This window comes from Ctenopharyngodon idella, chromosome 3 (assembly GCF_019924925.1).
Source record: "Ctenopharyngodon idella isolate HZGC_01 chromosome 3, HZGC01, whole genome shotgun sequence".
Lineage (NCBI taxonomy): Eukaryota > Metazoa > Chordata > Actinopteri > Cypriniformes > Xenocyprididae > Ctenopharyngodon > Ctenopharyngodon idella.
This window is the reverse complement of record NC_067222.1, coordinates 6,547,708-6,575,628: the sequence shown is the minus strand read 5'-3', so window position 1 is coordinate 6,575,628 and position 27,921 is coordinate 6,547,708. Positions and strand designations below refer to the sequence as shown.

Here is a 27,921-nt window from a genome sequence, read left to right as displayed (position 1 = left end):
ATAAATCTCAGTCTGAGAGCTGATTGGTCACGGGCGGGAGAAACCGAAGCCGCTCGCGCTTTTCATCCTTTTCAATGCTCTCTCTCTTTCGCCCGCAGAGTGTGTGCGCGTGCGTGCGCTGATCGCCAAGCGCCGTTTCATTCTCTGCTGCCAGGAGACGCGCATCTCTTTTATCTCCGGTAGACAGTCAGTCAGCTCCAAACAGTCTCAGTCAAAGCTTCAGTCTACTGGTTTGTATCTCAACATTTGTTGCCGGTTTTTGTCGATTCACAGCACTGACCACCGGCTGCCTGCGTTCCGCTTGGAAAAACGGGAGGAGACGCGAGTACCGACTGGGCGTTGTTGAAGGAAAAGCGCTTTAGATTCGGTAAGAATCGACCCTAGAAACAAGCGATGATTCATTAAAAGCGTTTTTCTCTGTGTCGGAATGAAAGAATGAATGTCAATGTCAATTTAAGAGATGCATTTAATTTAACAGCATGATTTACGACTGAATCCATTGATATGTAAATGAATATTTATGAGTTCTTGTTCACATCGGTCATTATAATAGAAGTACCGGCGGAATAAATGAGATCATCAGATGAAAATGCCACTGAAGCGATCAGGTTTCACACCGGTTTGATTTATACCGCTTAAATGTATCACGCAAGCTGCTTAGTTATTTTAGCTTTTTTTATTGCGTGTTAACAGGCATATTTTGTCTTCTTTTATTCCGTGTTGCCTTGTTCATCCTTTCAGTCCGTTTCAATGGTGGATGTCTGGGCGGTGACGGCAAACCCACTCGTATACTGTGGCCGAACTTAATCACGGACAGTCGCTCAGAAAACACATACTACGCTGACAGATGATGAATATGAAATTATAATAGTTTTCCTAAGTTATGTTTTATTTTTTTCTGTGGAGCAGACGTGGAAACTTTCCGCTCGTCCGTTCACTCGAGCTCTTTTGTTCTGCGCCTCCGCCACCCGCCCGCCCGCTCCACATATATTCACTCGCCCGCTTCATACAATATATTCACCCGCCCGATTTATATAAGATAGCCTATTCACCCGCCCGGTAGCCTACATACAATGTATCCGGGTCTATAGACGTATAATATGCACAAACACGACGCGGTTCATATAGGCTACAATGTATATAACAGTGACTGAATGTGCCGGTATATAGACTTTATTTTACCGGATCGTATTAGAATGCAAATATATAAACTATATTATTTATAAAGGTTCCAATGGGGAGTTTTCACAGCGATTCATTTTAAATAAAGAACCTTTCATGGAACAGTTCTTAAAAGAACCATTCTTTTCTTAGTTTGAAGAGCATTTTTAAAATCTAAAGAATCTTTTTCCCACAATAAAGAACCTTTTGTGCAGTGAAAAGATTCCATGGATGTTAAAAATGATTCATGGAACCATCAACGCCGATAAAGACGAGTGTAATGATACCGCAGGAATTAATTAAGTGACCCAACCTTCCAAAATACACGCCCGCAGGTGCAGTTTATCTGTCCAAACCCTGTTCATTTCTATGAGATACACCCCAGTTAACAACCAGCAGCTCAATATCATTCAATGGTCTACTGTGAATTATTGATGTTTCTGCATATAAAAAACAACCAGGAGCAATTAATCTGACTGGATTTTTTTTTTTTTAGAAATGTACTTTGAGTTTAGAGAGGATCCTGGGTGACCTCTATGCATAGGGCTTGTGGGGTATTTTCAATGTTTAGGGCCGATGAAAATCAACAGGGTGGTTTCTTGGCATTGCTTTCTCCTTAAATCCCTGCGCAACTTGAATCAAAATGATGCATTTCGCAGCAGGTGCGGGTTGGTTTGGCTTCTCCTGCTGCTAAATCTTGGCTTCGTAAGTCAGTTCATCCTATTGTCTTGCTTAATAGTTCCCTTCTCTCTTCTCTGCAAACAAAGGTTTAAGACGAATGCCTCGACCCCCTGAGGCCACCATCTCACAGCTCCGGTCAGGGTACATCAGCTCTATCTCTTCTGCTTTTGTTTGGGATATTGTATATAATTTTAGGAAGGATTAAAAAAATTCTATTTGAAGATGTCAGTGTATATGAATTCAGAATGTGCTAGGTCAAATCTAATTATTTCAGATCCATTTTTGTTCCAGTGTCATTGTTCTGTCATATTATGATCCCGATACAATGCTGTGGCTGTCTAACTCCGGCCTACAGGGATTAGGCTCTTGGAGGGCGGCATTGCCAGCAATTACAAATGTGTCATGGCATGATGGGTAGTGACTGTATGAGGAATGGGGGTGGGATTGGCTCTGATTGGCTTTGCTAGAGAACAAATTACAGCAAATGACATCAGAAAGGTCAGATCCTTGTTTATGACTATCTAAAGGGACATAAGAAAATGTGACTATGCGTTATCTGGCCCACCAACATTTACTTGTTCACTGTACTCTTAAAAATGAAGTTTTTTTTTATTGGCATCGATGGTTCCATGAAGAACCTTTAACATCCATGGAACAGCCCAAAGGTTCTATAGTAGAAAAGGGTTCTTTAGATTCTTAAAATGTTTTTCTCACTAAGAAAAATGGTTCTTTTAAGAACTGTTCATTGAAGTTTCTTTGGGGAACCAAAAATGGTTCTTCTAATGCATACGAAAACACTATTTTTGATAGTGTAGTGAACACTCATTGTTTTCCCAAGACGCAGTTACAGTGGTTTTCCTGTGTCATCTGTCGTTTTCTGATAATTCTCTCTCCTCCGGTAAAGATAGCACTCTTGGGGCTGAGCAGTTGTCAGAGGACAGTTGGCTCTGTTTGGATGGGATATTGTGTTGCAGCTGTGGTAATCTGAAGGGTTTGTTGCATTTGGAGTTCTTTTTCGGGGTGTGTTTTGTGGTTACGGTTCAGCTTTCTGTAAACATGTCTGCTGTGCAGTTGTAGCGCTCTTGCTGTGTTAATCTCCGACTGGAGCAACATTATATCAGAGCAGACATGCAGTCCTGTCTTGAAGCGCTTTGGTTGAATATCCTTTGTTCTAGTCTTGGCAGATGTCACTCAGTGAATGGCGTCTTTGAGAGTGTCACCGATTTCATGGGGTGCTGCAATTTACTGATGGATGTATTGACCCCGCTACATTATAAAGGTTATAGTTCACATGCAGTGTCTGAAATTTCATATTAAAATAATCCTGAAAACTAGGTGTCTTGATGCCGTAGGCCTCCTTGCAGTGGAAAATGTCAACCTACTTTATAAAGGTATGAGACTAATTTCCCTTCAGCATCCAGCTTACAGTGTTCATAAAATATTACTTGGATGCATCATGCACAATGCTTTGTGCAAGCATTGTGTTTTGGGTGGTTGCATCCCGGCCCCTCCCAATTTTATGTGATATTCTGGTCTTCAATATATGTCTGTGGGATTTTATTTTTAGGGATTCAAGAGCTTAGCGCTGAAACCCTATTGTAATTGTTAACATTTCTAAGGATCAGCATTCTCCCCTAAATGTGATTGGGCAGACCAAACCGTAAGCCATCGAGACTTGAAACTTTGAGGGCTGGTAGTACTCACACCGTCTACAACGTTGCCAAGGCTTGCCCCAATCGGCCTGATGGGGGTGCAACAGCGGTCAAAAGTACAAAATGGCTCATATCTCCTTAACCATTAGGCACAGGCTCAAGTGTCTTATATCGAAGGAATCCTTGGCTCAAGACGTCGTTTGCAAAATCTTTGGGTATTTTGCATTTTTTGAAAAACCTACTTTTGCAAACTAGTCCTAGGTTTTTGACCCGATTGGAACCAGACCAGTGCAGCAAGATTCTCTGGAGTCTGATTGTCAATAGTCATCAAAAAAAGTTGAAATTCCGATTCACAGTCCCTAAAGGCCATCAAAGCGTTCAAAGTGGTTGGAGCTACTTTTACTAAAATGGCTATAACTTGTGAACGGAATGAGATATTTTCACCAAACTCAGCACACCTATGTAAGAGCTCATTCTGTGGTCACATGAAAAAGGATGTGACGACTGGCCACTTGGTGGTGCTATAACAGGAAAAAAAACCTTGAAAATGGCTATAACTTCTTCACCGTTAGTCCGATCGACTTGAAAATTGACATTCAGTGTCTTCGTCCAAGGTGCTATGACTGTCTACGAGGACACTGACGCATCTCAAAAAACATGGCCACCATCGGCCAATGAATTTGAGCAGCTATCAGACAAGGTTAACGGAGGCCGATCGGAATGAAACTCGCTGGGCCTGTTTGACTCACTGCCCTAGAGGCCTGTGAGAAATTTGCCTTCGGGTTTTTCATGTGTAAAGGATCATGTATTGCACAATTTTTCGTGCACACCCACGACATTTGTACCACATGGTAGAACTCCTCATTCTGAGCAACTTTGCCTCTAGGACCGCCGCTGTCCTAGTTTATCCGCGAGTTAATTTCAAAAAACCAACTTTGGTGAACTAGTCCTAGGTTTTGGGCTCAACCTCAATAACTGTTAAAAAGCTTTATAAACCTTAAATTTCCTATGGTAAATTGCCTGTATTGGCTGTAAATGGTCTTTTACATATATGATCTAAGTGGTTACATGTTTACTAAATAAAACATAATACATTTTTACGCATGTACTTAAAGGCCCTAAAGCGCTTGAACCCCGATAATTGCTGCTCGCAGCTATATTTTTAAATGTTAATGTATGTTATTGTAGTTGTTTGAGAAAATAGCCCAGTAATCATATATGCTTCTCCTCTAGAGTTTCAGAAGGGTTCTCAATGTCTCAAATTGTGCTCAAGATGCCAAATCATAATGAACTCAAACATTTCCCATCAAATTATTTCAAGATTAAATGATCTGAGAAGCTGTCCACGTTATTTTTATTGGTAAATTTTTACAATAACATCCTATTAGTTCATTAACTAACATTAAATAACAAACAACAACACATTTGTTGCACTATTTATTGATCTTTATTAATAAATACACAGCTTCCCATTATTATTCATGTTTGCTCATTAAATAATATTAACAAGTTTTGATTTTAATAATCAAAGTGAAAATTAACATGAACTAAAATAAGTAATGTTTGAGAATTATTTTTCTAATGTAGTAAACTAATGTTAACAAATGGAACTGTATTGTAGTGGAATCTAGGAATCTTATAGCTCTATAATTGTGCATGCCAAAAATAACTATTTGTTGTATATTTAATTTCTAATTGTGAGAGAAATCTGAGATGTTGATAGTTGCATGAAACAACCTGAGCAATATAAATTTCTCCTGGGATATTATTATTTAGAAGAGTCTTTATCCAAAGCAGCTTATGCATTTTAGCACAGAAACAGTCTGTCTTGAGCAACCGGGGGTGAATATTTTTGCTTAGAGCCACAACATTGAAAGAAGAATAACTTTTGCAGGATTTTTACCTACATCCTTTGGAATTACCAGCTGAGATCCCCAACCATTACAGACTAAAACCAGTGTTTGGTTGTGTACACTGTAAAAAAGAATTGTTGGTTTAACTTAAAACATGTAAGTTACCTGGTTGAGTTTATTTAAATTAAAAAGTTGAGTTAATACAATGAAGGCGATTGGTTTAATCAACAGAAACTCTAAATATTATGTTACCTGAACCACGTTAATTATCTAAGTTGATTTGACAAGAAAAAAATGTTGTCACAACAAATCATGAAAATAATTTTTTACAGTGTACAGCTTCATGTAGATTTGCACTTAACCAACAGGCTATAAAGTTTTTTTTGTTGAGTCAGAACAGAGGCTCAGAGTCCATCTGGAAGGTGCTGGTCAGCTGTGAGCAGAAGGATAATCCTCTTATAGGTACAGTCATTTCCTGTGGAGTGAGTGTCACTTCCTCCTGTTTGCTGAAGGGCATGTTTATTGTCTAGTGCAGATGACATTTGTGGCCATGCTGTCACAAACAAACACACAATATCAGATGTCATTGATCAACCCCCCACCAGCTGGATTTTATCAGCTCTTATGTAATTTGGCTCTTTAGCTTTTTTTGTGCTCACAGTAGATAATAGAATCGAGCAGCTCCTCAAATTACAAATTAGTTAAAAGGCCCCTTTACGCTCAAACCTCCCAATTTCAGCATGCCCACATGTTCCGCTAATGCACTTCTCAATACCCCCATCTGTGCTGCGACCTCTGCACTTTCTCTCTGTGATCAATATCCTTCTCATCTCATTTCTCATCTTATTCTTTTCGCCAGGTGGCATAACATGCTGGCTGGTGCACATATCTGGCCCGTGTCCTGTGTTCATCCCGTCCTGCGGGTGTCCATCGGAGAATCGCACAGGATTAGCATCATGCTTTGTCCCAAGTTAACAAGCTCTGTCATGTGTTAATCTCCCTGTCCCCAGGGGACCGAGTTGGTCCGCTGTTGGTTGCGATGTTTCTCGCTGCTGTGTACTGGGTGGACAGAGGTGCTGGTACCAGCTCCCCTGGTCATGTGACCCTTCTCTGGCATTGTGTGTCAGATGGATGCACAATTTCCAGAATTTTTATTTGGACAGTTTGCATTTCAGCAAATTACAGTGCTGTTTTAGGGGCCTTTTACAATGGATGCGCCCATGTTCACAAACCACTAGACAGAATGCAGCAACATAGAAGAGAAATGTTTGTAATTTGCTATGCCATTTAAAAAAGCTTGACATTTATGGTACAAGAAGCATGACACAACAATCAAAAATGTCTGACACATACATTCAGTCCAACCAGGGAATTCACTTAAAAAAAACTTTTTTTCTTTTTTTTTTTGTGCTCAACATTACTGATTTTGTGTCTGTAATTTCCAGAATTTTGCAGAAAATAAAAATTTAACAAAAAAAAAAAAAAAAAACCTCACCCCGGTCAGCCTAATGGGGGCGCTACAGCTATCAAAAGTACGAAATGGAATCCTTGGCTCAAGACAAGATGCATGCATGTCTTTCTGGCAAAATTTTCGGGCATCTTCGATTTTTTTTGAAAAACATACTTTTGCAAACTAGTCGTAGGTTTTTGACCTGATTGGAAGTAAACCAGTGCAGCAAGATTCTCTGGAGTCTGTTTGTCAAAAGTTATCAAAAAAAAGTTAAAATTACGATTCACGATCCCTAAGGGCCACCAAAATGTTTGAAGTGGGTGGAGCCACTTTTACTAAAATGGCTATAACTCGTGAACGGAATGAGATATTTTTTTTTAGCTCATCTATGTAAGAGGTCATTCTGTGGTCACGTGAAAAAGGATGCGGCAACTGACCACTTGGTGGCACTATAACAGGAAAAAAAACATGAAAATGGCTACAACTACTTCACCGTTAGTCCGATCGACTTGAAAATTGGCATGCAGTGTCTTCGTCCGAGGTGTCATGACTGTCTATGAGGACACTGATGCATCTCAAAAAACGTCCGCCATCGGCCACTGAAATTTGAGCAGCTATCAGACAAGGTTAATGGAGGCCAGTCGGAACGAAATTTGCTGGGCCTGTTTGACTCACGGCCCTAGAGGCCTGTGAGAAATCCAAAAGAAATCGGCCAACTTGCTAATTAAAACATTATAACTTTTTATTCATGTGCTTAAAGGTCTTAAAGCACTTGAACCCTGATAATTGCTGCTCGCAGCTATATTTCATGCATGTTTCTTTATCACACTAATGTGTAAATAACTAAGTAATACTGCATTTTTGCAATTATATAGTGGTTAAATGGTGAATAATGCAGGATCCCTAAAAATGCAATATTTTGAATGCTCTGCATTCACAAATCATGAAAAGCTGGTTGGTGAAGTACATTTAACCTACAATCAAAACTAAAGGGACATGGTGATGGAAAAATATGAGATTGTATTTTACTGCTTTTGAGTTCGCTCGCAAAAGTTTTGTGCTTCACCAAGAAACTTTTTGTCTGCTTGCAAAGAATATAAAAGTTTTGCAAGTTAATGTAAAGTTTCTTGGGGGAAGGCAAAAGTTTTGCAAGTGAATGCAAAGTTTCTTGAGGGAGGGCAAAAGGTTTGCGAGCGAGCGCCAAGTTTCTTGGGAGAAGGCAAACATTTTGAAAGAGAGTGCAAAATTTTTGCTAGCGATATCAAAGTTCCTTGGGAAAGGCAAGAGCTTTGCCCGCAATCAAAGTTTCTTGGGGTAAGGCAAAGGTTTTGCAAGAGAGCGCAATAGTTTTGGTGATAGGCAAAGACAATAGCCTTTTCCATCACAATGTCCCCTTTAGGGTCTCAGTACAAAACACATAGAACGCAAGCACACATCGAGTGCAAATGGCCTATAAGTGTCCCTTTGTAGGTCACTAATCTGTTGCATCTCAGACAGTTGTCGAGTGTCTCACTCCCAGGCATAGCACATGTTCCAGAAACCTTATGTAAATCTTCCTTACAGTACAGGGATTACCTCTTTGTCACCTGGATTCTGTCCAGGTATTTGCCACAGGAGTTATTGGTGCCTCAGGCAGGAAAAGCTTCTTCAATCACAGCTAGTTTAGTCTCGGTTTACCATTGGTTTTGTTTCCATCAAGTCCCCTGAGGGTAATGGTCTCAAAGTGGTTTCTTACAGCCTGACGTCACTACCTTCCTTTCCTCGCTCTGCTCGCGGATTGTTCAGTTGAATGGGCTGATCTGTTTGTTTTTGTGTGTTGGACAGAGCGGCTTCCCAACCTTTGGCCAAGGGTGTTTTGGGAATGCGCTGGCCGTGATCGCAATCTCCACAGCGGAGGCAGTAAAGTGGCTTTTGTCAGCTTGGACAGCAGCGGTCCTGTCATGTGCCTCCATGTGTGTCTATCCCTCTTTTCACTCCTCCGCGAGGGCCACCACCCCAACAATCCCTTCTTTGGTGACTTGTTTCATTGCAATGCACCTCGGGCCGTCCAACTTCATCTCGGCGTGTGTGTGCTGTATAATGGGCTCAGTCAGGACCGCTCAGAGAGTCATGTGATCGGCTTATAGAGAGAGAACCAGTATCTCCACACAGATGCGTCTAAGACGCCGTCCACTCTTGAGTGCTATTATGTAATTTTTGTTTGTGTTATGGACACCAGCGGTCAATGGACTATTCATGGACTCATGAAAGCGGTTCTGTGACACAGGCCTCAGTCACACCTTGAGTCAGTCTTTTGCTGCTCAGATAAAAATCTTTAAGATGTCAACAAAATTAAACATTTTTTTCAATGATTTTTGTTTTGGCAATGTATGCAAATTAGTGCATATTTAATAAGATAATGCCTCATCTGCATACTTAAATGTAATGTTTCAGAAAACTTTTTTGTTGTTTAATTTAATAATTCTTTAATTTAGCCTGGGGTCATGAGATGATAAAATATGAATAAAATGGAGAAAGAAGGTTCGTAAACATTTGAATGTGTTTTGCTCATATTTGAAGGAGGAAACAAAAGCCTATTAAATAACTAACAGTGAGCATAGCTATCAATTTAAAGAACAATTATCATCTACATACATTTGATTTTTACCACTAATGTGTCCAGTAAATCAATATAGTTGTACTGTACTCGATTCCTCACTGCAGTGGCTTTTAATTTATTTTATTAGCATAAGAGATTTGAGGTGAGGTTTTATTCTCGCTTTATTCTGAATGTTCAGATGGTGGCTGATGAATTTGATTACTGATTCTCACTCAAACTCTTTGACCTTTTACCCTTCAGACCAGTGTGTTTCAGCCAGCAAACCGTGCTTTTACTGCCCCGCCCCCAACGAGGAGACCCGGTGCCCCTGTTTGTTGTGGTCCTTTCTGAATAGAGCCAGTGTTCCCTTGTTTTATACTGATAGATAGGGGTCGAGGAAGACTTCTGCGACCTCCGGAGGGCACGGGGTGGGGTGGGGATAATTGCGCCTAAAGTTAAGATTTTTGTATTTGAATTTCATATCAAAAGTCCATCCATTTGGATTACACAGTTTTAACAAAACAAACTAATAATCTAAATGTGATGCATATTTGTCAAACATAATTGAAACAGGTAAGATTTCTGCCCTCAAAAAATCATCTCTTTTATTTTTATTTAAATAATCATCACCAGAATGCATTTATTCAAATTGCTTATGATCAGTATAGATCTGTTCATTATGAAAACAATTAAATTTATTCTGTTAAAAAGTGTGAACGGCTAGCTGTGGAATGTTAGTTCACAGTGCTTTAACTAATGTTAACAGATTTTGATCTTAAAAATGTATTAGTAAATGTTGAGATGACATTGATAAATACTTTAGAAGTACTGTTCATTGTTAGTTCATGTTAACTAATGTTAACATATGATGTTACCATTTTTAGTACTATTACAGAAATCTTTCATGTTTCATTTATGTAAGACTGACAAATACTATCACATTAAGTTCATTAGTTTATAAATTAGTTTTATTGGTTTATTCGTTAAAACAGAATGGATGGAAAATATATATGGAATTCAACTCTTACATTTTTTTAAGTTTGTATTATTGAGCAGAGGCACAATGGAGTATTGGCTGTACAGATTTAATATGTGAAATCCTAAACTGTGACAAATTAGTCAGCCCTCTGACCAAACGCCAAATCAGAGGCCCTGTCGCCAACAACAACATCCCCAGCGCATGAAAACGGGCCGGGAGAAGCCATGCGATTCATGCAGCATCTCTGTGGTGTGCAAATTTGTGCTTCATCCCAGCACAATCTCTCCACTGATTGCGATTCGGGGGTGGCGGGGGTTGGGGCTGGGGTTGGGGGGGGGGGGCGGATTGGCATTTCCTATAGTGAGCCATTCAGATTTTGCAATTTGCTGGCTTGTTTGTTTTACTTGTTCTTCAGTTTTTAGACATGTCGGTTTGGCCCAGAGTGGCTAAAGCTAAGATGGCATTAGCCTGTTAGCACCTGCTGTGCCGCAGCGGTTAGCTGATTGTGAGAAGCGAGCTTTTCACACAGGGGACTTTTTAAGGAACAATGCAGCACTTAGAAATGCATTTATGCATGCATGCATGCACAGGGCTGTGTTGTGCTTTGCCCTTGGATAAAGAGGCCAAAGTGCATTTTGCCGTTACAATGCGCCGATGACCCGATTAGCATGGGGGCGATCTGCGGTTCTGCGGCGGGACAATTAAAAGACTCTAATGCGCCGTCACTGGAGATCTGCCATAAATACTGCTTCTAGAAGGTATGCGACGCGTCTGTGTATTCAGCGTTTGTTTACATCATATGTGGGTCTTCAGGGGATGAGCGCTTTGCGTTCTGCTGCTGTTAAGAGCGGAGTCATCCCTTCAGAAGCATTAGGATCCTGCACCGGGATTGGTTACAATAATTGGATGAGGCATTAAGCATGAAGCGTGTGCAGGTTCGTTCCTGAGAGTGACGGAGTGTCGGTAAGAGGGTTTGTGGGTAAGAGGGTTTGTAGGTACGATGGTTCTTATGTTTGTAAGGTCACAAAGCCACCACATTTACCTTTTCTGCTCCTTTTCTCTCCATCTTGTGCTCCCTAGAGCACCAAAATCACCAAGATTTTGTTGCATGTTAGGTTTGTAGATTTTATAGGCCATTAGTTTTCCTAAAGCAGTGGTTCTCAATCTTATTTTTACTCAAAGGCTGACACAATGTTCAAAGACCCCACCATGTAGGCCCCCTATTTAAGATATTTTGGGTATTTCTGTAATTATGACAAAGCTCCTTGTTTTCAAATTTTATTAACACAAACTGGGAGTATCTAATATAGTAAATTAACCATGATTCATTTTGTGATTTCAGAAGTTTCAGAAACTGTAATTTAAAGAAATATGATTTCATTTTTAAAAAATTTTAATTCAGATAAGAGATTAAATTTTAACTTTTTATCAATCTAATTTTTTCATACTTGCCTATCAGCCACTCTATAATGTACAGGTCATCAGAAGTCAGAAGAGGTCATATCCTCCCCCCGCAATTAGATGGACACCATAGGCTTCTGACCCCCCGGGTCACTATTGTTTACATGCAGAGGAAGCCGTCTATATCCCTCAGCAGGGTCATTAAGGTTGTAAGGCCATGTGATGGTGAGTGTGTTTTCCTCCCGGAAGGAGGCTTTTTCACCCTTCTAATCTCTTCAGCTCTCCACCACCTGACGTTCTCACAGGCTGATTCTCATCTATCATTCCAAACTGGATCAATAGAAAGGGTAGAGCGGATACAACAAAGCCTGTATTTATAAGCAATATTAAAATAGAGAGACGTGATCTAGAGGAGGTGTTTTTCATCTGAGAAAACAGCCCTCAAGCTCTTAAGTGGAAGTGATGTTGCATGTGGTTGAGTTTGTTTATAAAGCTAAAATCTTTGACGTTCTTCATTACTAACTAATGCATTATTCAATCCGACCATATAGTTACTTTTTGCAGTTGTGTATTGTAAAACGTAGCAGGTTTTGTGTCTCCAGCACTAGGAAAGTGTGCATGTAATATTTTGTCTAGAGCGACAGATTCTTCCTCCTTTAAGGGCGTTTTCTCCCTTACTTGGGTTCATTTAGGCATCTTTGAACATGGCAATTGCGCTCGGATCTGCGCCAAAATAATCAGTCTGAGATCACCTGAACAAGGTTGTCCTGGCCTGATTGAAAATGAACACTCTAGTGGTTTACTTCTGGTGAGAAAGCAAACCTAACAAACCAAACTATCATAATTCATAATGGGAAATGTGTGTAAAAAGCAGAAATGTCTGATTATGAGTATGTTAGTTATTGCAGTTGAAAACTGACTCAAACTAAGAAGAATATGCATCATTTTAACAGTTTAAGTCCCTGTTTTGGAACAAAGCGAACAGTCTGCAGGTCTGACAAACTGTCCACTATTGTTCATTTGCCATGTGAACAGTTGTTTACAAGTCAATGTGGTCATTGCACAATTCCTATCAGTAACCGATGACCATAGATAGATCTCTGTCTAAGACATAATATATCCTTTCATGTCTATTTTCTCATATCTGGCAGCATATATGAAATGGGTTCTTTCCTCTGGGCTTTCTCTCTCTTTTCCATCACTCTCTCTCTGTCCCCCTCCCCCAAGTTTCTCTCATTTGGGATGCTCAGCTGCCTGGACCATCTGTGTGAGGACTGAGGAGATTTTGTAATGGGCAGAATGAGTCTGAGTGGTGGAGGAATGAATGTCAACCGCAGAAAAAAAACTTGGAGATTCTGGAGCTCTGGAATATAATGAGGGCAACGTATCCGGTGACACTGATGTCCGCTTTATAAGTGCGCATTTTCAATGTTACTCTTACTCAGTTATTTTTTTTCCCATACTCCCCTGAGCCAAGCCACTTCCTCTTGTTGGCCTTCTTCTACTGGATGAACTTTGCTGTGGAGCTGCTGCTCTTAAATCATGAAAACAACATCTGCTTCAGTAAGGCATTGTGGGTAATGCATCTGGCAATGCTGCTTTGCTAGTAGTTAGCAATTAGAAATTCCCCCAAAGGGTTTTGAAAACCCAGATATTTTTTAAACAAGAAGTAGCACCAAAATAATCTTATGATAGATGTCTTGCCAAATGTAAAACTGTATTAATGACAGCTGTAATCTTATGCCAACCATCGCTCCTCATAGCTGGAAACATCATCTTGTGTGGCTTTAATTCACTTTGGTTACCGTTTAAACAGATCCACAAGCTCTGAATCAGCTGTTGTTTTCCCTCAGCACAGCAGGCTTTTTACTTCATTCCTAATCTCTTTCTTAAGCAGTTTTATCAAGCATTCGCATGCTAACTAAACCTGACTCTTTATCTGATTGTTCTCTTAGGTCTGTCTGCCAGTTACAGGGGGTACAGACTTCTGTCTTGCTCAGACTTGTTTTTTTATTGTCTGAAGTCTCAAATCAGACTATAACTCTTTTGTTACTTTTGTTTTCAGGTCAGTCTTAGGGCGTCTGATACCAGTAGTCCAACTAGTGCACTGAGTCCTGGGTTCCTGATTTCTCTTCTGCTGAGACGGACCTCCAGGACTAGGACAAGATGAAACCGGATGGTGTTGACACAGCAACAATGGAGCCAATGGAAGCATTAAATGCAGGTCCTGCGATCGAGGTGGCGCCAGTGGGTGAAGCTCAGGACCAGGCTTTGCCCACAACGCAAACCGAAGGTGAACCACAGCCAACAGAGGCACTTTCCGCAACCAATAAGACTGGAAAGGACAAGCCTGCAGACCCCAAAGCTAAAACGAAGGCTCCTGCCAAAACAAAGACAACCACCGCTGGTACCAAGGCATCCACGACCAGCTCCCGTCCCACCACTGGTCAAAGCCGTCTAACAAACGGGGCACAGAAGTTGCAAGCTAATGGCGTCACCAAAAAGACCACAACAGGAGGCCTGGAGAAGAAAACCTCAACCACTGCTGCCTCTAAAAAACCAGTTGGCTCCACTGCTGCACCCACAACCAAGACCCCTACCAAGGTGGCTGAGAAGAAGCCGGTGGGGACGGCGAGACCTGCCAGTACTCCAGCCAATGGCCTGAAGACAACAGGGACCGCGCAGCCCATCAAGAAAGCCCCTGTTGCGCCAGCTAATGGTCTGAAGTCTAAACCAAAGACTACAGGTAAGTCAAAAGAATCACCTGAGTTCTTGATTACAGCATAAGTTCAATGGAGGCCAGCTGTCTCCAATCCTACTCCTGGAGAGCTGGGCTGTTTCAAAAGATTATTTAACAGCAAGCACAAACTATGCAAACACTCAGTGTGCGAATTCGCTCACTCGTCTTAATTAACTCCTTCAAGTGGACTATATTAGTAGAGTAATGTAGGGAATAATGAATAAGGGTATACTGTAGGTGTCGATTTCGAACACAGCTCTGGAGTCCTGCAGACTTTAGTTCCAGCCCTGCTCTGACACACCTGCCTGTAATTTTCAAGTAATCTTGAAAACCTTGATTAGCTGGTTCAGGTGTGTTTGAATCAGCAGGACTGTAGCTCTCCAGGAGCATGGTTGGAGACCCCTGATGAGGCTAGATTTTTTTCAAGAAAGCAATTCTGGTGTAGCACATTATCAAATTTCAAATTAAATGTCTGTATTTGTCTTGTTGTTCAATGCTCTTAAACACCCTTGCCATCATCCTTCACTTTAGCTCCAGCTTCAAGGCCCACCACTGCATCCACCACCAAGACCAGCACCACTGGCTCTCCCAAACCTGATAGGCCACCGGTCGCCAAGACAACCAGGTAGGCATCTCATTGGTTGAGCTCTCAGACTGGGGTTGTTGATTAGAATTCCACAATGTGGGCCATTGCAGTAGCTCATTCTCTTCCAAAGTCCTTCAGGCATTGCTTATACAGCCTCACGTTGCAGTCCACATCTCTCTGAGACAATCACTACTCCTCATTAACTGAATACTTAAAGCATTCTGCATCAATTCTAAGTCTGAATATGAAAGAATTTAATTTTCTTGGAAATTAACTGGCACAGTCCTCAAATTCCTGATTACAAAAAAACTGTGAGGGGGAAATCTCTCATCATTGAGAGAAAGTTTAGACTCTCCCCAATGGGAGAGAGTTTAGAAAGTCTCTATGATTAGACCAACAGTGTCAACATCTCCCCAGTAGTTTCACACAATGAGATGCTGATATAATGCAGATATCCAGGGCAGATGTAGAGAGATGTTAGGATGATTATCATGCAGGGGGACAATCTGAGTCACGCTGGGAATCAACATGGAGCTCACAGAAGCTGTTTTGAGATGCCTACAGACAGCCATGAACAGTGAAGGAGTGTTTTGTTACTTGTTTATAGAGGCATTGAGGGACATCCTGAGGCCTGTAAAGGAGCTCAGACTCATGACGTTATGTGTGGGTGGGGGAAAAATGTTTGTGACTTTTGTAACATGTGAATATTTGTAATGTGATATTTGGTCCTACAACCACACAATTTCGCAGATCTCTTTACATTTTGACACATCGATTACCTTCCTTGAGCTCTTTTTTTATGAGTAAGCTAGCAAAGACGACAACAAAATACAAATAGATAAGATAAAAAAAAAACTTGCCTACAATTTGTATGAGCAATTTGACCTAAGATGTTACTCAGATCCATGCTGTAAAAAGTCCAAACAGAGCTCTGCTATGACATGTAGCATCTCTCCTCCCACACCATACAGCTGAACAGGAAGTTTATTTCAAGATTAATGGTGTTTAGAGTAAGAAAACTGCTGTCTCAAACAGATTACATCACACGCTGCTTGAAAAGGAAAGACAATTTACACTATTAGCACTGCAGTATTTTCCAGCAATGGGTTTAGGAAAGATAATCTGGGGAATCCACCCTGAGCCTTTGTTTTCTGTCTATGCCTCATTATGACTGTAAGCTCAAACAGCAAAAATGCCTCTTGTTGTCCAATTAGTGCAGGAGTTTGTGTTTTTATTGTTATTTTGCCCCTTTGGGCATCTTCGATCGAACATTTAATGCTGCCTTGGGCCGAGGAAGATGAAATTTGCGCAGTTGAGCAGCATAGCAAAACGTTTTTTTTTTTTTGTTTTTTTTTATATGAGAGCAGTGTCTTAATATTAATTTAACATTTGCTTCACAGCCCAGTAATATATGACTCAGTTTTGGGTGCAGCACATTTTTTCTTTGTATTTGTGTCTGTGTGAAGAGTGTTTGTGTAATGTGCATATAAGCATCCACCCGTGTGTGTTCTGCCTTCAGCAGTAGAGGCTGTACAGGGAATTCTGCATCTACTGAACCTACTGGATTTTAAATAAATAAAACATGCAGTTGGCATTAATTGTGTGAGCTTGCCACCTAAAACTTTTACATTGCTACATAAAATATGTAGGATTGCATTTTCTACTAGCGGCACCAAACAGAATTGCAAAAATGATGCTTGTTTCCAAACAGGTTTTCCATACCATTCTCCAATTTTGCTGTTGGACTGCTGAAATAAATAGAGCAATGTGCTAAAATGTTTACACTTTTCAGGCTGGGACAAAGGGAGCAAGTATTTCAACATTAAAGGGGACCTATTATGCAAAACTCACTTTTGCATGGTGTTTGGACATAAATGTGCATTGGCAGTGTGTGTACACAACCACCTTATAATGATAAAAATCCAACCACTCCTTTTTTTAATCCACATAAATCATAAGTAGTGTCTCAGAACAAGCTGTTTCCAGATCCCTGGCAATGTGACGTCACATTAGCCACAGGCCCCGCCCACGAATGTTGACAGACACTGCCGTTTTAACATAGAACCACCCTGAGCGAGTTCACAGCGAGTTTACGCAGTCTGCCATTACTGCACTGATGAGAACGTCTCCCAAGCGGTTTAGATGTTCTGTAGCTGGATGGATTAATCCACATAGCTCTCTCCATTTACTCCCTAAATCTGAGCCGCTGAAGACGAGGTGGATTCATTTTGTTTTTGAAGAAAATGCTCCCTCAACTCTACCGAAATTATGTCTGCGCGAATGTGAGTGAATCCAGAGTGATACTGGATACGGCAGTAATGAAGGTGAGAGCACTTTATTACCGTTCATCGGAGTTGATTTACGGATATAAAGTTTACCAGTTTATTAAGCACCACCCAAAAAGGCATAAGGTCTTTATATATTTGTTTACTGTTAGTTGTAACGAGTGTTTCTGTGTACTTCGCTGTGTATGTTAATGATAATGCAAGGGAAAGAGAGAGAGAGTTTATGGATAATATTTTAATGCACACTTGCACTGTCTTATTAAGCTCTTACAGAGATTTTCTAGAGTGAAAACGGACGCTTTATCTTTTATGTGAAGTACAATAAACATCATAAAACTCATCGGTAAAGTTTTGGCCATCATTTGAACGGGGTCCGGTACAACAGGCTTGTACTAGTATAATGGAAGAAGACAATATAAGTTATAACCTTAATTGAACTAAACTATACCTGTTCTATCTCCATGCAGCATGTATTCGCATTATAGTGCATCCTGACTGACTCCTTGCACCGGAGAATCAGCTCTTGAAGCTCCGCCCTCTTAGGCCGAGCGCAGCAGCTCATTTGCATTTAAAGGGCACACACTGAAACGGCACGTTTTTGCTCAACCTCAAAAAGTGGCAATTTTAACATGCTATAAAAAATGATCTGTGGGGTATTTTGAGCTAAAACTTCACATACACACTCTTGGGACATCAGAGACTTATTTTACATCTTGTAAAATGGGGCATAATAGGTCCCCTTTAAGAAAAAAACAGCAGTTTTAAGGGGTCATGCTCAAATGAACAGCGTTGGTCAATAAATGCAGTGCAGACGTATGCAAGTCATGCTAGTTGCATTAATGTAGTGCAGACATGAAAGAACTGGCCAAAAATATGAATCATTTTGATTGATGTCGTAGCGCAACCTAAATGGATGAGCTCTTTCCTGATGATGATGTCATACTGATGTCGGTAAAGGGTGCGTCTGTTGCTAAACCATCTAAACCATGAGTCATTTCTCATAAATTAATTTGTGTCGTTCTGCATCTCTTTGTCCCTCTAGCTCTCGTTCATTAGGTCATGGTAGATTTTAGTCCTCCAGAGAGATGTTTTATTGCAGCCACTGCAGCTAATCTCTAAATGGAGCATGCGTGTCTCTGAGTGCCCAACAGCCAACTTGATGGATGCTTTACAACACTTCAGTGATTCTGAGTTTGCTGCAGCGCTTACGTGTTCTTCGCTTGTCAGATTTCTGCATTTTTCTAGGCTGTGCGTGTTCACTGGTGTCCGGCTCCTGCAGTTTGACATGGCTGTTTTCTAGACATGCACATTTGTCTTCACTATTCAGTCTAGCTGTGAGACACTGACCTGCTGCTGATTATTTTTTTGGTAACACTTTACAATAAGGTTCATTTGTGAACAATAGTTAATGTATGAACTAACTTAAACTAACCATGAGCAATACATTTGTTACTGTATTTGTTAATCTTTGTTAGTACAGCAGTTCATGTAGGTTCACAATGCATTAACTAAAGTTAACAAATACAACTCTTGATTTGAATAATGTATTAGTAAATGTTGAAATTAACATTAACAAAGATTAATAAATGCTGTATAAGTGCAGTTCATTATTAGTTAATGTGTTAACTAATGTTAACTAATGAACCTTGTTGTAAAGTGTTACCGTTTTTTTTTTAGAATAGTTTCTTTTTATCTAATTTTAAAACCCTTAAAGTATATATCGTTCCCACCGATATGAAAATTTCTCTCTTCTATGATCATTTACCTAATTTTATGTTATTTCAAATCTGTATGAGTTTATTCATGGGACACAAACGGAAGAATGTTGTTAAACGTAATGCCGTATAATGGAAGCATTATAAGATATTCTATTATAAGATATTCTTCAAATAGCGACCTTGTGTGTTCCACGGAAGAAAGTCATATGGTCTTTTCTGTTGGGCACAGTGTAAAGGACACTAAACAACAACAAAATGGCTGCATGTCCATGTGCTGTCTAGTTAGTGTAGGAGTTTGTGTTTACAGGCATCTTTGATTCGACGCATGTTTGCTGCCGCAAGCCAAGAAATCAGTGCACATTACGATTTGTGACTCAGACAATTTTTGCTGTTGGGGTAAAATACATCAATCAAATTTTGTTCAGATGAATGACTCTTGGCCTTTATTAAGCTAACACAGCAAATTTGCATGCAGGTGAGTGCCAGCAGGTAGACGCAATTTCATCAAACACTGCTGAATCACAGCTTCACTAATGCATTAGGATTCATCCTGAAGGGACGTGAACCTCTTTATTGAGGTTAAAGAGTCCCTTCAGGCCAAAGTGCCTTATTAAAATCTCATTAGCCGTAGTTGTCCAGTCACTGGCTCAGGAGGAGGTTGTCTTCCTCATTGCTACTGTGGCTTCAGGGGAAGTTTTGTCACTCACAAATGTAACAGCAAGTTAAACAGTGTTTATAAGCCAATCAGACTCCAGGCTTCTCCGTCACTCATTAATCATTAAAGTGCTATCTATAAAATGCTTGAATGGCATGCCATTAGCTTGAAGCAATTCAGGAAAATGCATGTGTGTCAATGTGCTTGGATTGTTTTTAAGCTTCGGTGCATTGTATTTGCCCCCAACCCTGACACAGATCTGACGGCAAATTATACTCAAGTAAGGAGAAAATGGAAAACAGTGGCCTAGTTTGTTTTTTTCTATTAGAGAAAAAGATTACTCAAAGATGATAATCAATGGCATTATTTACTCGCCCTAATGTTACTCCAAACCCATATGACTTTCTATATTTTGCAGAAAATTACAAGATAAGCTTGCAGACTTTTAACCAGCGTTGTATTGTTACAGTCGCTAGTGTATGTAAACAAACAATGTGCACGCTTTCTTGATAATACTTGCACCCAGATATCACTGTTTGTCAGCAAAAAAGGGCTTTTGTTAAAACTACAGTTTGAACTTCCATTTTTGTATTCCTGCCCACAGACAGTGTGATCAACAGAGGGGTGTGCCAAAATCAAAGTGCATTGTAGGTGTTAAAGTTTTGGGATTTTTTTTTTTTTTTTGCCACAGCCCTTTTTATCTGTTTTCTGTAGTCATGTAGCACTGATTTCAATATATCTTATATATATTTCTGCTGCATAGACAGCCAAGTTTTATTTAAAGGACAATAAAGTAAAACCAATGGGCTATTAACGTACCATAAAAGACCCAAAACAGACCCAAACAATATAGTGCAGAAGTCATATGAACTATTGTTATGGTGCCTTATTGTGCCCTTTTTGGAGCTTGACAGCTCCTGGTCACTGTATTCTTTTATTGTATTATAAAGAGGTTTTTGTTTCTCTTTCTCTGTACCACACTCTCTCTAACTCACTCTTTGTCTCTTGTGTTCCAGGAGAATGATGCTTCTGCTAATCTCTGTGAGCTCTCTTCCTAAACTGAGTCATCCTGTCACTGTAGATTATACATATCGGTTTTATGTTCGAGATTAAGAGGAAGACTTTTATAGAACCTCTCATTCACTCTCATCATCTCTATCTTTCTTATCTCATAGTGCATTCTTCTCACTCTTTTAATAATAATGCAAATCCCTATACTAGGAACAATTTTCCCCCAATATTCCGTTAAGTCATTTACTTTCTACCTGGTACTTGCTGACTGTTTGATTCCCATTTGCTGTGTGTCTTTACTATGGTCTAATAAGTATGACTTTTTGATGTTGGGATGAAAAAGCATTAAGGATCCAGGTACAATATTTAGGGCTCATCATGATTTTTATGATGATGGCTTCTATTTTATATTGGCAACTAAATAATATAGAATATATAATATTAAATATATTTGCCATTCTTAACTGTTATATCTGAAAATGTGGTTAAAAAGCTGATCAGCTTCTTTATGAACTGTACACAGGCCTAATAATCAAAGTGGCTCATAGATTAATGTACTAATCCAGGTTGTGTGCTTAAGTAGGTGTTTTTGTAAAGTGAAACTAGGTTGAGGAGCTACAACACACCACTGCATTAATTCATGTGTGGTTTTCTCTGTCAGGTTTATCTGTTTATAGACTTGCCCTCTTTGTTCCAGAACCTTCACTGCTGGATCTCTCTCTCTCTTGCTCACCCACTCGCTCTCTCACCTGATACTCCATATGTAGGACAACACAATCTTGTAGCATCTCACTCCTGCAAGTACTTTGCCTATATGAAATGTGGAATGTATAGAGCCTGTTTTTTAGTGAGATCTATACTGTTTTCCCGAATGGGATTTGCATGGTTATTTTTACTCATCACAATTAAAGATTTACATGGTGCTCGCTGTGTCTTGTGCGCTGATTCGCACCCTGCCTCGTGCTCTCCAGCTCTTTATTTAGAACAGGAGAGACACATGCAGTGGAGCGTAGACAGAGGGAATCAGAAGCTCCTGCCAGGCTCACAGGATGTAGGTTAGTTTACTCAGACTTGACCTGGACAAGTACTGAGTCACTGGCGTGTGCTGAGCTTGGCTCATACTAGACCAGAGTGGACAGATACTAGGCCCCTTTCTCAGGGCAAAACGTGTATTACCACTGAGTCAGTCACCCCAGGATAGAAGAGAGGCATTATGGGTAGAGAACAGGGGGAGGGGCTTTCTTGAAGAGAATGTTTTTGCTAGTATTAACATCGCTCCAGGTTGTGTTCCTGAGCTACCTGTGTCCAATGAGTCACTGCTATAGATGGGATTTATGGCCCTTCACCCACAACTGAAATGTCATAAAAAGATGATGATGCAATTTCAGTCATACACACTAGTATCAGGACTTCTCTGTGAGATCTTTCATTCTGCTTTTTAACTGCAAGAAGTCTTTGTCCTAGCTGGACATGAAAACTCAACAGAAATCTCCTACCACAGAGTTTTAGCTAGGAGCAGACTTAATGGGATAGTTCACCCAAAAACGAAAATTCTATCATCATTTTGTCACCCTCATGTTGTTCCAAACCTGTATGAGTTTCTTTCTTCTGTTGAACACAAAAGAATATATTTTAAAATAGGAGAAAGAAACTCATACAAGTTTGGAACAAAATGAGGGTGAGTAATTGATGACAGAATTTTCATTTTTGGGTGAACTATCCTATCCCTTTAAAAAATGCCTTAATGACTTATCACTTATTAAGATTTGACATGGTCTTCCTCTGTAATGATTTCTTATTTTCTTCTGTCACATCTGCTATCTGCAGGTCTGCTGGCTCTGCTCCTGCTGCTCGTTCTTCCCCTGCTGCCCCTAAGCCTACGACCCCAACAGCTGCAGGCAAGACATCTACATCTGCATCCAGACCAACTACTGCTACACCCAAGACACCAACTACTACTGCTAAACCTTCTCCTGCTAAAACCACAGCACCCCCTGCTGGCCGCACTCCTACTCAGACTCCTAAGACAACAACACCTGTCAAGAAAGGTGGGCACCTCATGGAATACAATAAACACATGCATGAATTTCAGATGTAACCCTTGAAGCATTCATACTGTGTTTTAATAATTAAATATCAGTATTTTAAGAGTAAATATTTTATAAAATACATACTTTCAATTTACAGTATTTAGTGTCCTATTAATTTCCATTTAAAGCTGTGATACTGAGTTTGAAATGATATATTCTTTTTTCATTAGATGTCAGTAAGCAGCCATCCACTCCAGCGACCAAGAAGCCCACATCTTCTCCACTTACCCGGCCAACACCAGCTAAGACCACCAAACCTGACACACCTAAGTCAGCCTCCACTGCCAAGGCAGAATCAGCCTCCAAAAAGCCCACCACCTCCAGCAAGGCGGCAGATGTTAAGTCTAATAAACCCAAGGAGAGCAAAGCAACACCTTCCAAGGAGGTCAGCACAAGCTCCAAGACCACAGGCAGTAAGCCCAGTGCTAAAACAAGCAGCCCAAAGAAGTCAGTTGGCAGTAGCACTCCAATGCCAGTGAAGGGTGGCCCTAAAGCCTCCCAGCCTGCAGATACAGCGGCCACAGAGGCTGAGAGGAAGGATGTGGTACCTGCTGTGGTTGCAGCCACTGCTGCAGCAGTTGCTGCTGTTGTTTCTGTGGTGACCTCTGAGGAAGCCCCCGAAGACTCAGCTACAGCTTTTGTTCCTGCTGCCACTGAAGAGGCACCTGAGGACTTGTTTACCCTGGTCAATCCTGCTGCCTCTGAGGTGAAATTAGAAGACTCATTTACAACTCTCATTCCTGCTTCTGTTGAGGACTCTAAAGATGATTTTAAAGAAATTCCCACATCTGTTATTGCCCCTACCACTACTGAAGCACCTGAAGACAAATTTACACCTGTTGTTTGTCCTGTCTCTGAGGAAACACCTGAAAACTCTGTTACACTCTTCAGTCCTCCTGCCTTTGAAGAAACACCTGAAGACAGAACTACGTCTGTCATTCCCCCCACCTCTGATCAGGCACGAGAAGAAACTGTTTCACCTGTCATTCCTCCTGCTGCTGAAGAAACACCTGAAGATAGATCTACATCTGTCATTCCCCCTACCTTTGATGAGGCACACGAAGAATCTGTATCACCTGTCATTCCCCCTACCTCTTATGAGGCACCTGAAGAAACTGTTTCACCTGTCACTTCCCCCTACCTCTTATGAGGCACCTGAAGAAACTGTTTCACCTGTCATTCCCCCTACCTCTTATGAGGCACCTGAAGAAAAGGTTTTACCTGTCATTCCCTCTACATCTTACGAGGCACCTGAAGAAACTGTTTCACCTGTCATTCCCCCTACCTCTTATGAGGCACCTGAAGAAAAGGTTTTACCTGTCATTCCCTCTACATCTTATGAGGCACCTGAAGAAACTGTTTCACCTGTCATTTCTCCTTCCTCTGAAGAAACACCTGAAGACACAACTACATCTGTCATTCCCCCGACCTCTTATGAGAAACCTGTTGAAACTGTTTCACCTGTCATTCCTCCTTCCTCTGAAGAAACACCTGAAGACACAACTACATCTGTCATTCCCCCGACCTCTTATGAGAAACCTGTTGAATCTGTTTCACCTGTCATTCCTCCTGCCTTTGATGAGGAACCCGAAGACACAGTTACACCTGTTATTTCTCCTACCTCTGATGAGGTAGAGCTTGTCTATCCCCAGGATGCCCCCCTGAGCATGGACACTTATAAAGATGACAATGTCATGTCTCAACTGGCTGCTGAAGTGGATATGGTAAGCCTGGAGGAACCAGTGCCTGCTGTGTCTCCCCTGGGCACCACAGTACTGTCCCCACCATCCTCTCCCACCGGCCCAACATTCATGCCAGTCGAGCTCCCAAGCTCAGCTCCCTTCCTGGGCTTACAGGGTCCAGCTGAACCGTGGGCACAGAGCTCTTCACTGTACACCAGCACTACGACCATAGAGAACCAGGAGCAGGAAAGACAGCAGGATGAAGAAAGTGAGCATGATGATGAAAAAGAGCAGGATGATATACAGATGCCCTCTGCAGCAGAGAATATGTTGGGAGACTTTGATCTGCTGGGCTCCACTGGTGGGGAATACATCAGAAGTGCAGCTCCTGTCTCCCCCTGGCAAGAAAGAGAAGAGGCAGTGGAGAAAGCTGAAGAAGAGATTAATGAAGACAATGATGAGGAGGAGGAGGAGGAGAGAAAGAGGAAGAGAATGAGGAAGAGAACGAGGAAGAGAAAAAGGAAGAGGAGGAGGAAGAGGAGGTGGAAGAGGAGGAGGAAGAAGAGGAAGAAGAGGTGAGAGAGATTGGCATAAAGGAATCACTACCCCAGACAGAGAAAGAAGATGACTTTAAAAAGGGGATGGCAGATTTTGCCAGCTGTGATTGGGGTATGATGCAATCAGGTGACATGTACAGCAGTAACAAACATGACTCAGAAGTGACATCTCCCTTCAATGCTGAAGACAGCTGCAGTGCTAAAGAGACAGGTGACTTCACCATGAACGAGACAGACAGGGAACAGCCATTCACAGGGCCTCCTGGAATCCAGTCTTTCGGTAGTGAAGATGATGAGGATGTAGAGCATATGAAGGAAGATATGGATCTGGGCTCAGAGCATAATGATGAGTATCACAAACAACAGAAAGAGTTAGAGAAGGAAGACGAAGATGTGGAGATGGTCCACAAGCACATGGCTGAAAGTGGACTTGGGGTTTGTGGAAATGATGGAAATGAAGATGATGATGATTACACAGAGGAGCATCATCTAGATCTCAACAGCATGGGTCAGACTGCTGCAGCAACATCTATGCCTTTGACAGCAGCATGGAGTCATTCAAATCCATTCTCTGATTCCTTGGCCCAGCCTGCTTCCGTCCTGTCTGAATCAAGCCTGTCAGATTCAAGATTTCAAGATTCAGAAACACTTAGCAAATTCCAAGTTGATCTAGACACAACCACCAAATTCTCAGCTGATCCAGATACACCACCCAAATCCCCAGCTGAGGCTTTTCTGGACATGAGTCCACCCCTGATTCAGGCCTTAGAACCTCAATCTGATATCCATGAGGATACTGGGAGCTCTGTCCCAGCAGAGTCAGGTATCTTGGCTGCTCCTGCCATTGGAATGTCCCAGTCCAGCACTCTCAGTGGGACAGCCCTGGCTGCTCACAGCAGCAGTGAGACCAGCACACCTGAAGAGCTTCGGGATTATGACAGCAGCTCAGGTGTAGAGTCCCGATCAGACAAGCAGCAAACACCAGTCCCTGCCATGCAGACAGACATGGAGCAAGACCTTGGTATTCACCTTGAACGTTGTGATGGGGAAGAGGAAGAGGCTGAAACTCTGCCGGCCGATGAGGTACTGGGTGATGCAGCAACAGCACCAGCCTCCGTTCCATCATCACCATCAACCTCCGGTGATGAGGCCAGTGATACAGAGGGTGAGATGCAGATCAATGACCCTGATGTCACGGTTGATGACATCACTACAGTCCCCCACAACCTTGCAGCCCTGGAGGAGGATGAGGAGGCCCCTGAACAGATTGGAGAGGAAGATGGTGATACACCTCAGTCAGCCAACTCTGTGGCCTCCTATGGTTTTGACTGCTCCGCGTCCATCTCCAATGCCCACTCCATGGCTGAGAGCTGTGGAAAGAGCCCAGGCATCTTTAGCTTGGAAAATGAAGAGCAGCTTCCGGAAGAGGCCAAGGATCCCTCTTTCATCAAGGAGCTCACCCTGCCAGCAGCTACTGCCTACAGTGATGACTTGTTGGGCTGCCCAGTGGATTTGCTGCCTATAAGCGAGCCCACAGAGAGAGATGCTGGGTTTGACGAGCACTACATGCTGTGCAGTAAGACAGACCCAGGCTCTATGGAAGAAATGGATCCAGAGTCCCCCATGCACCTATCACCCCAACATGGGGACGATTCAGAGGGCCAGCCACCTTACTACTCTGCTATATGTGATAAGACTGATAACTTTTTGGCAGGTAACGTATAAAGTCCCTCCTTTGGAATGCACCTTGTCTACCCCAGACCCCACGCTCCCACCCTGTGTCCTTCATTTCTTCCAAATGTGGGATTAGCAAGCAGAGAAATGAATAGAAATAAGTAATAGAAAGGGGAAAGAGAAAGGGGAGCCACCAGGTAAGGGATTATAGCTTTGTCTGAGCTGCTCTCTGTTCTTCTATTACCACGGTGATGGTTATGATTGTATGGCTTAAATTTGTGTATGTACAGTAGCTATTCTCATTTTCTATTAGAATGTACTTTTTAAATAACACTGCGCTTCATGGCACCCCTGAACCTGCAATGTTAGACTAAGTTAAGATAACGTCCTTTGATGGAAGGACAAAAATGCAAAAAAAAAAAAAAATAATAAAAAAAAATAAACACTTGGTGGACTACAACTACCTTTGTATTTATCCTACTGTTTTTACCAATCAAATGTCAATTTTTTATACTTTGTTTTTTTTTTCTTGTTTTTATTTGATTTGTTGTTAAGATCCCTGTCTTACCTTAATGTTTGTACACACATCAGTTTTCCTGCACTGTAAAAGTAGCTTTACTGTCTTTTAAAACCTATTCCAATGTCCAGCACTAACTGTTTTAGCATTAAATACAGGTTAGATAATCTTCAGAAGCTTTTCACTCTCAACGTGTTTGACATAGGGAGGTGAATGAGTGTTAGATGGCAAATGATACTCCATTTTTGGGTTGTGTTTTGTTAGTTTTGGGCTACTGCTGCACATTTTAGTAAAGGATAACATAGATTCTCATTGGCACGTAACTTAAGTGTTTTAAAGTACTGGGCTCAGATTGATCTGGATTCTTTCATTTACAGTAGTTGGACATTTGTACTTCGGAACAGACTACTATTTCTGTTTATGGAAATTCAAGTGTTTTTCTGCATTTGTAAAACTTAAAATGTTGCTCGCAGGTCAGTGTACTGTGAGTATTGGGACATTTCTACAAGAATTGGAACTGCATGTGCAACTAATTAAGAAATTGTTATCTTGATATGATTCCAGACATGATCCAGGGAAGTTTGGACATCAATGATTCACAATAACTAAAGTTTTTTCCCCCAAAAATTCCATTAAACATCATTGCAAGGC

The 27,921-nt window shown here is 41.2% G+C and overlaps 1 protein-coding gene across 1 annotated transcript; it reads left to right on the top strand.

Moving 5' to 3' along the window:
• The first annotated feature begins 38 nt into the window (after window positions 1-38).
• Window positions 39-27,921, top strand: prr36b (proline rich 36b). The gene is made up of 7 exons (XM_051889679.1): window positions 39-367; window positions 13,821-14,501; window positions 15,027-15,120; window positions 22,578-22,798; window positions 23,011-23,987; window positions 24,040-24,901; window positions 24,985-27,921. Exons 2-7 carry the CDS (start codon window positions 13,922-13,924, stop codon window positions 26,802-26,804), a joined length of 4,554 nt encoding a protein of 1,517 aa, XP_051745639.1. The 5' UTR covers window positions 39-367; window positions 13,821-13,921; the 3' UTR covers window positions 26,805-27,921.

Bases quoted from the DNA above. Each gene is read 5' to 3' on its own strand.
- prr36b (XM_051889679.1), top strand. From the start codon at position 13,922: ATGAAACCGGATGGTGTTGACACAGCAACAATGGAGCCAATGGAAGCA. The intron at 14,502-15,026 runs GTAAGTCAAAAG...CCTTCACTTTAG, and splicing joins GTCTAAACCAAAGACTACAG to CTCCAGCTTCAAGGCCCACC. The intron at 24,902-24,984 runs GTGCAGCTCCTG...GACAATGATGAG, and splicing joins TGGTGGGGAATACATCAGAA to GAGGAGGAGGAGGAGAGAAA.